At 42.3% G+C, this 8,762-nt stretch overlaps 1 protein-coding gene across 3 annotated transcripts in view; it reads left to right on the top strand.

Annotated features, from left to right (window-relative positions):
• LOC147448039 (tRNAse Z TRZ4, mitochondrial-like) overlaps positions 1–8,514 on the top strand; it is a 146,677-nt gene extending 138,163 nt beyond the window's left edge. For all 3 annotated transcript variants that reach the window (XM_086523932.1, XM_086523931.1, XM_086523933.1), the window contains 4 exons: positions 6,626–6,791; positions 6,877–7,072; positions 7,147–7,783; positions 7,891–8,514. In XM_086523932.1, coding sequence (XP_086380058.1) covers positions 6,626–6,791; positions 6,877–7,072; positions 7,147–7,783; positions 7,891–8,190 — 1,299 coding nt within the window. In that variant the 3' untranslated portion in view covers positions 8,191–8,514. The remainder of the gene's footprint in view (positions 1–6,625; positions 6,792–6,876; positions 7,073–7,146; positions 7,784–7,890) is intronic.
• Positions 8,515–8,762: the final 248 nt, after the last annotated feature.

Consider the following 8,762-nt stretch of genomic DNA (forward strand, 5'->3'; position numbering starts at 1 on the left):
CTTGAAACCTTCCAGCGACGCATCTGGGGAGCGTTTGGTTGTATCAATCCTTTCAGCTCATGGCATGGACTTTTGTAGGTTATTTGCCGGGGAAACGAGGAGGTAGTCGTTGAGTAGCTTCATGCCTAAAGACCGTCTGTCTAGGAGGAGTGCTTAGCAGCGGCCTTCGTTGTGTCTTGTAACATGCATATGTGTTGCATTGTGATGTGTCAACCACTGAATATTCTTAATTGGGTGAGATTGACTGGGTATGTAATTTTAGTGCATCGTGACACCCGATACAGAACAGCGTGGTCTAGGTGTGATGGCTAATTTTGCTACGCCAGAATATCAAGAGCTCCTATATGGAATGAGAATCGGCTGTCCCTCAGAATGACCCTCGGATATTTTTGAGTTAACTTGAGTTGTTTATACTGTAATCACGTACGATTACTCTTCTTTCAAGAAGGGGGGAAGTCACAAATTGTTGACGTGTCAAGCCATTGAAGATCCGACCGTGTTAGGGATCCCCGAGCCTAACTTTAGCCAACTTACAGATCCTCATTGAGTGGGCCAAATATTAAAAGTTTTTCCAGCTTATGGTACCCCATTTGACAGGGCCTAAAAATAAAAGCACCCACATACACACATAATCTCCGACGTGGCTACTGTACGGACGTTCTGTAAAGTCCGTTGGTTGATGATGCAGCAGACTATATGGACGCCCACAAATTGCGTTGACAGGTTGTTGACGTGGCAAGTGTACAAATTTTCGAATCATGCACTGGCTACTTTTAGTGCTGGATTTTGGAGATCAGATGCTTTTAGACTTGTAGCTTTTCATGTATTGCTTTTGGAATGGCCATGGGTCTTTAAATATGAAGGGTAATCTCTCTCTCGGAGCAGATGTAGAGCAGAGCCACTGGTGATGTATTGTGCTGAAGCAATATAAGGATATCGAAAGGGGCGCCACTGTTTGGGGCTAGTGCTCTCTTGGGGTGGAACTCTGCCAACTCTGTGTCTCGTGTGTCATGCAGCTATTTTCATTCAATTGTTTTGAAGTGCTTAAAGTTTGTTTTGTATATATTTACAATGAATAAGGTATGAGATAAGTGGGCAGTTGGACACAGTTTCTGGCCTCCCGGGTGAAGCATACCGCCTTCACCCCAACAACCTTGCTGGTCCGAGGGTGGGGATCTAGTGTTAGGTGAGCTTTTTGAGATCATTGGTCTTGTGCACTCCTAAACTAGGTTTTGCTAGCTTAAGAGGTGAAGGAGATTAGGGAGATTGCTATAACTTTGTATAGTGCCCTCTTGTTAATGGAGGAGCCTTCATAGCACATGGATGCTTGCCAAGGAGAGATGTGGGAAACCTTAGGTCATAATTACCTGGAACTCGGGATGTCGAATGGAATCAAGCATTGAATGCCATTCCCTGTTACGAATACTCATGTCTGAAACACAAAACGGGGACTCGGAACGGGAAGTTGGAATGGGAATGGGAAACGGAGACCTAAAAATGGCCATTCCTAGTAACTATGCCTTAGGTTGAATACGCTGTATAGCTTGGGAGAAGCTCAGGTAGAGTAACTTGTAAACACATGTAAAGACAATAAACGGGAAAAACAGAACTTCTATTCAAGGCACAAGTGAGGCTATAGGCTTCTATATAGTGAAGTCCGATTTTGATTTTTGTTTTTTGAGGAACTATTTTGGTCATGCTACGAGTTATGGCCCCATAGAAAAAAAAAACTTAGCCTTTCTATTTTACACAAAATATGAGAGCTTTCTGTTTGTATTGTATATATGGAAACTAATACATCATACCATCGAGGTTATGACTCCCATCTTATATTTCAAGATCATGCTAATTTGAGCATAGTTCACTTTGAGAGCTAACAAATGTTTTTTTACAAGAGATGATTTTCTGCTCCCCCTTCCTATTGACCCTTTGATTTAAATCATCATTGAAAGCATCTGCAAATGCATAGTTTCAAGAGGCACATTAGTTCACGTGGCGAGCTAGTTCAATCAACATGCAAGTGGAGGCATGAGTCTTGTGAAACCTTAGGTTGAATATGTGTGGCGCTTGGTATTCAGCTGGAGTAACTTGTAACCCATGTAATGACAAATAAATGGGAAAAATAGAACTTTTATTCAAGGCACAAGTGAGGCTATATACTTTTTTTTCTTTTTGGAAAGAAAGAGGTTGATTCCTATCACTTAAAAAAACCCTTCAGAATGCCCAAATGGTGCCAATTCTGAGGGCAAGTACATCATTGGTTACAAAGCTAGCCCGAAGGCAACAACTGAGAACTAAAAAAGTCCATACAACTAGCCACATGGGAAAATAGGAAAAACTAAAAGCAGGGGACAAAATGTTGCTAAATGGACTATTTTCTTATTTTTCAAAGTAATTTCTATTAAGGAAATTAGGATATTTATATGTGTACACTTGAACTGTTAAAGTTCGGAACGGTATATCTACTGGAACTGATAAAAGCCATCAAGAACGGACGACTCTGATGTGTCATATGATGGGTAACATTAAGCATTGTGAAAGTGTTATTCCGTGAGTTCGGTGGGAGAGACTGGAAAATGGGTATTCCCGATGGTCACAGGATGGGTGATGGAAAACATCGGATAGGGAATATTCCATTGGTCTGGTAGGAAATCAAAACCGGGTAAAACATTATGTATAAAAGTGCACAAGAATAAAGATGGGTTCTGAGAAGCTTTTTCTAAAAAGGAGGATATTTTTTAAGTGCTTTCGGGGAAAGCAGATGCTTTCTTGTGAAGAAACCTATGTTTGCATTGCATTTGTGCATGTGGTTGCATCCAAGGACGCGCGGGGAGTGCTATGTAGCATACGTTTTCAGTTTTTAAACAGGTTAACATTTTTTTCATTTAGTGAACAGCCACCCACTTAATAAGTGGGCAGCCCCTTTCAGACTGAAAACAACAAGCTCTCTCTTTGTCTCCTCTCTCTAGATGCTGCTGCCAGCTTTCTCTCTCCTCTGCCTACTAATTCAGCGCCCCTTGGCCCCTGCTATTGTTAGGAGAAATTCACTTTTTCTTCATGCCGCAGCTAGGAGCCTAAAAAAGAATCGCTAGCGTTCTCTTGCCTCCCAGTTTTACCAGCGCTAGCACAAGGGAACTCTGCTGTGTCGGAGTCCCAAGCGACCGCGAGAATCCAGAGCACGGAGGTTGCTTTTCCGTACTTGGAGCGACATGTGAAATTTGTACGTACAGTCTACGATTCATTGCTTTCGTGTTTGTGTTTTGCAGGTTCTCCATCTTGGAGAAGGAGCAAGGATGCTTCGGCCTAGGCTTGGGGATTCCGGAATGAGAAACACAAATGGAAAAGCTTCCTTCTAGTAACACCACTCTTCTTGGGGTAAATGGTATTGTACATTGGTGTTTATCACAGGACTTGCAAGAAACGCAGTGAACTCTTGAGACATATACTCCCTTCCTGAATCAGAACCCATAGTACAACCAAATACATTTTCAACCATTTACGAAAAGTGTTGGAAGCACAGAAACACTTCAGACTTTTCCTTAAGAAAGAAGCCCATAATTCTATTAGCCAACATCTTTATAAATAACTAGCATGACAGTGATATGGCGCCAATTCAAAAATGATTCACATAGATGCTTCTTGGGGGAAAGCTTGACCAATGCTTGCTTCCAAGAAACTGGAATGCATTCATCTTCCCATGCTTTATTGATCATTAAAAAAACGGTTTTTTAAAAGGGGCTAGAAAGCAATAAAAATTCCAATGTCAAACCATCCCAGCCAGGCTGTTTCCATTTGCCCATCGAACGCAAGGCTTTCTTTATCTCCTCTTCTATAAAAGGTCCCTCTAACGCCATAGCATCAGCGAGAGAGAGAATGGGTCAAATTGCAAAAGTTGACAACGAGTCTTCACAACATCTAAAGAGACATTCGAAGTAGTGGCGTGCGTGCGCACACATAAACTAGAGCAAGAAGTTGCAAGCGAAAAGAAATAAAAAATGCAAACGAGTAAACAAAAGAAAGAGCAGTCCCACCCAATAGCATTACCAAGAGGACCAACAAACACCACTACATGTATGGCACCTTTGCTTGTAATGCTTGTTGTGGGCCCGGGGAGCCCCTCCAAGTGGTCTCCTCTACAAAGCAAGGGACGGTTGAGGCCATCTGATGTAGCCAAGCACGCGGGATGTCGAGGTGCCCAACCAAGGTGGCAGGTGGGCAACAGCCAGCTGCGGGGGAGACGAGGTCAGGGTCGCAGGTGACAGGAGCCAGAGGGGGAGAAAAAGCAGGGGATAGCGACAGGATGGCTGACGAAGAGGTTGCGAGGGCGAGGCTGAAGGATGAGAGCTGAAGGGGGGAGACACGTGCAGGGTGAGTTTGCAAGGCTGGGTATAAGCTGCAGCACACAGCCAATTGCCAGAGTAGCAGCGCAAGGGCGTGGATGGGTAGTGGGCAATGCACAGGGGCACCTCGAGCTGTGAAAATGGGTCGTAGGATTAGGAGGGATAGGACTTGCTGGTTCACGGCGCATGGCTTCAACCAGAGAGACGGACTCAGTGGCAGGTTATGGACTAATTCAGTCCAGCCACTACCATTAGACAGCTAGTAGACAGACAGGTTCTGCAACAGAGTTTGAATCGCACCTGCTCTAGAGGCACACTGATTGACTGTGCGATGGGCCTAGGGAGATTGAGGCGTCCACGATTACAGAGGGCATCCCAACATAGACAGAGATTATAGAGGAGGATTCAAATTATTTTTGCGCGCCACGCACGATACCTAGTCAAGTTTTTGACCATGGAGGACATCGAGGAGATCCGACACCGATCAATGCTGGATTTTCTCTGAGCTGGAGGATTATCCCCTTCTTAGGGTAAAAGGGGCCAATAAAAAACTTGGTCCCTGTGAAGGGACCCCTACGCCCCCAACTTTATGACCTTAAAGGTCCAAAGGCGAGACACAAAAAGCCTCTTGGTGAGGTGGTTAGCCCAATGGGGGGTGCAATCTATGCCGTTGGATTTGGGTTCAAGCCTTGCTAGCTGCAATGTCCCATTACACCCCCTTGGTGTGGCTTCCCATTCATGACCACTTTTGTTACATGCAAATTTTTTGTCACCATCGTGTATCGCTGTCGGAGCTCTGTTCGCAGCGTGATTTCTAAGGGAGATAGGCGGTGCTGCTCTCTTCAGATCTCGCCCATCCAGTCCCAAAATAGTGTAGCATGCTGGCATCTATTTTCTACTGATCTAAGCTGGCCCCTTTACCCTAGTAGCTTAAGTTTGTTGCATCCCTCATCATTTTGTACCTATGTATTGACTAGAGAGTTTCTAGTCTTTCCTCCACTTTCACTTTCGCTACAACATTTTGTTTAGGATGGTAGTCTTTGTTTCAGAACACAGACTTTGTATTAGATTCACCAGTTTGTAACTTCTTGGTCTCATAGGTCATTTTGGCCTTTTGTAGACGTTAATATATCATTTCATTTCTCTGTAGCGAGGTTATATGCTTTTATAAAGTTACTATATGATAAAATAAAATTGTTGAGAGCTTAGGAGTGTTTATATACAAAAGAACCTTTTTGCTTGTATTGTATATGTGGCACCTAATAGGTCGTACCACCGTGATTATGACTCCCATCTTATATGTTAAGATCATGCTAATATAAACATGAGAAAAGAATTTGTTCACTTTGTCACACAAATGCCCGATTTCTCATAAATTTGGATTTTTATTGAACGGTTTAAGGGGCCACAATTATTTGAGGCAATTGTTTGTGTGCGTAGTTTTAGCACTCTCTTATCTTATAGGGGCATTGCTATCTCTACATGAAGGGCTGTTTTTAATTCTACTATTTAGTATTTCAACCTATGGTGAAGCAGCACTTATCATCTTTAGAGCATGTATCTTATTTTGCGGTCGATTAGGTCTCCCCAATCTCGGAAAAATAAAAAGCCTTTCAAAACATTGTAAGTGCGTAAGTGAAGGGTGAGTTTAGGAAATGAAAAGACACATGAAGGTGAAGACTTTTTATGTCCATATAAAGACGTCATTTGTGTTTCTCCTTTATTTTTCCTTTAGTGTTTTTTTCTCTTTAAAGTGTCCTTGCACTATGTTACTATGTAGGTAGTGAATATATATTTTTTGAAGCCGTTCAAAATACCTTACATACATACTATGGTCGATAGAGATACCTGAAACATAGACGTTGTTATCCCATTGGTAAAATGGTGGTTTTGAGCCTTTGAAACTCTTTGCCTTTCATAAGAATTTTTAAAGGCTTTCATAACTACACACCCTTCAGTTATTTGGGTTTTTTCAAACCTTGAAAGGATCTTTTTATGACCTCTAGAGTTACCAACCTAGTTATTTTAGTGATACTATCACTTACAATGGCACAGGCCTTCTTTAACACTCTCCTTCGGAACATTCTTATCGATGCAGGATTATCGATTATCTACGTGTGAATCTTGCTTTCAGTTCTCCTCTTAATCTCGTGAATAATCCAAACTGTAAAAGTTGATTTTGCAAGCGAGCATTTTGTTCAGTGGCCCTACAAATTGTTGGCTCAGGCTTTTTTCTTCAGCAAGTAAAAGGAACTGAATGTCTATGTGTTGGTCTCCTATGTCAGTTTCGTCTAAGGCCTATTTCAGCACTTGGCTTAGACAGCTCTTCTGTGCCAGAAAATTTTAGTGTGCTGACTGCAAGGGAGGAGTTTGCAAGGGATTGTAAAAATGTGTTAGAAGCAAAAGAATTTGTCTCCCGGGTATGGAACAGGACCGAGGAAGAGGATTCAGGTAGCAATTGCTTTCTGTTTCCATGCTGTTCTGTATACTAGACTACTTTGTGTGAATGTGTAACCTATCTTGTCATGTATGCAAGGTATGTGCAAATCAGAAATGGTCCCCGAATGTGTACTGCAAGGTGAAAGGGATGAACTGGAAATTGTTTTTCTTGGGACTGGTTCTTCTCAGCCATCGAAATACCGAAACGTGAGTGGCATATACTTGCATCTTTTCAAGCAGGGAGGCATCCTTTTGGACTGTGGTGAGGGCACATATGCACAATTGAAGAGACGGTATGCTTTTTTCTTTCGACATCTATTCCGCATGCTTTACAAAACTGCTTCTAATACTAATTCTTTTCTGTCAGGTATGGTTCAGAAGCTGCTGATGACATATTGCGCAACTTGAATTGTGTCTGGATCTCGCACATTCATGCTGACCACCATGCAGGACTTCCTCGCCTGCTTTCAGAGCGGAAGAGGCTTGTAGCGGGGAGTCCTGCAGATAGACCTATACTTGTGATTGGTCCCAAACCATTAAGAGCAGTCTTACATGCTTATGAGATGGTAGAGGAGCTTGCAATGGTGTTCTTAGATAGCAGCCAGACTACTGCTGCGGCAGAGGCTGCTGCTGAAGCCTTAAGTGAGAGCAACGGAACAGCAGATGGTATTATGGATTCTTCGACGACCATGAACGATGGGGTAACCACCACAGAGCAAACTGACAAGCCATTAAAAGAGGGAGGCATGCACTTCCAGAAAGGGGTGGATGCTACAGGACGGAGTACCTTGAGAGACATGCTGCGCTGTACAGGGCTTCAAAGTTTGCAAAGTGTAGAGGTGGTGCATTGCCACAACGCTTTTGGAATAGTTATTGTCTCCGAATCCAAGAGAAATCAACAGGGCAATTTAAGGCCAGGTTGGAAGCTAGTTTATTCGGGTGATACAAGGCCTTGCCAGGCACTAGTCGATGCTTCCTATGGTGCTACTGTTTTAATTCATGAGGTGAGTGAAACATTTGTCTTTTTCCATTCATCAAAACCATGCAAGTTTTATCATGTGAGAAAAACATGAAAGCTTTTGTAATCCAGTCAAATGGTTTTTAATGGCAGGCAACTTTTGATGATAGCATGCCCATGGAAGCCATTAGTAAGAATCACAGTATCACCAAAGAGGCTATAGAGGTTGGAATGTCAGCTGGAGTATATCGAATTATTCTGACACATTTTAGTCAACGTTACCCAAAAATTCCAGTGTTTGATGAGAGCTACACCAACAAGACATGTATTGCCTTTGATATGATGAGTGTTAACTTGGCAGACTTGCTATTGCTGCCAAGGCTGTTACCTGCTCTTAAAACGCTTTTCCAAGATGAGATGTTACTTGAGGATGAAGATGATTCAATTGATTGATTTTCCCTTCTTATTGGCTATGAGAAATAGCCCTGATTAATGAAGTCTTCAGCGTCACACTCGAATTTTGTTCACAAGGGTCGAGTATGAAAAGCTGCAAGTTTGCTGCTACTTGCGGACTTTCTTTGTCTAACCAACACAGCCTCCGCAAAGTTTTTCTTGTTCGCTAACATCAGCTCCAACAGTGGCTTTCTGCCTATCTGAAGTTTCACTCTTCATCCACAATCATGAAATTCTCTCTATGGTTCATGTAAGTACTTGAAGGGCTCCCTATTTTCCCAAAAGATAGGCAATGAATAAAAGGCCGTAATTTCATATTGCCTTTTTAAGGACAAAATCTCACAAAAATTACACATCAATTTTTGTAATTTAGCGACATTTTTGGTGAATAATACAAGGGAGTGTGCGCCTGGTGGACAACATTAGTAGAATTTCTATTTACAACTTACAAGCCTTAGTGTGGGTCAAAACACTAATCCATAAGAATTTTGTAAGCAAGTGAACACTAATTGAGACTCCTATTTTACATGTGTTCTAAATTAATGAGCGTTTTAATGTACTCCCCTTACAGC

This window comes from Adiantum capillus-veneris, chromosome 11 (assembly GCF_014529385.1).
Source record: "Adiantum capillus-veneris isolate H3 chromosome 11, ASM1452938v2, whole genome shotgun sequence".
NCBI lineage: Eukaryota > Viridiplantae > Streptophyta > Polypodiopsida > Polypodiales > Pteridaceae > Adiantum > Adiantum capillus-veneris.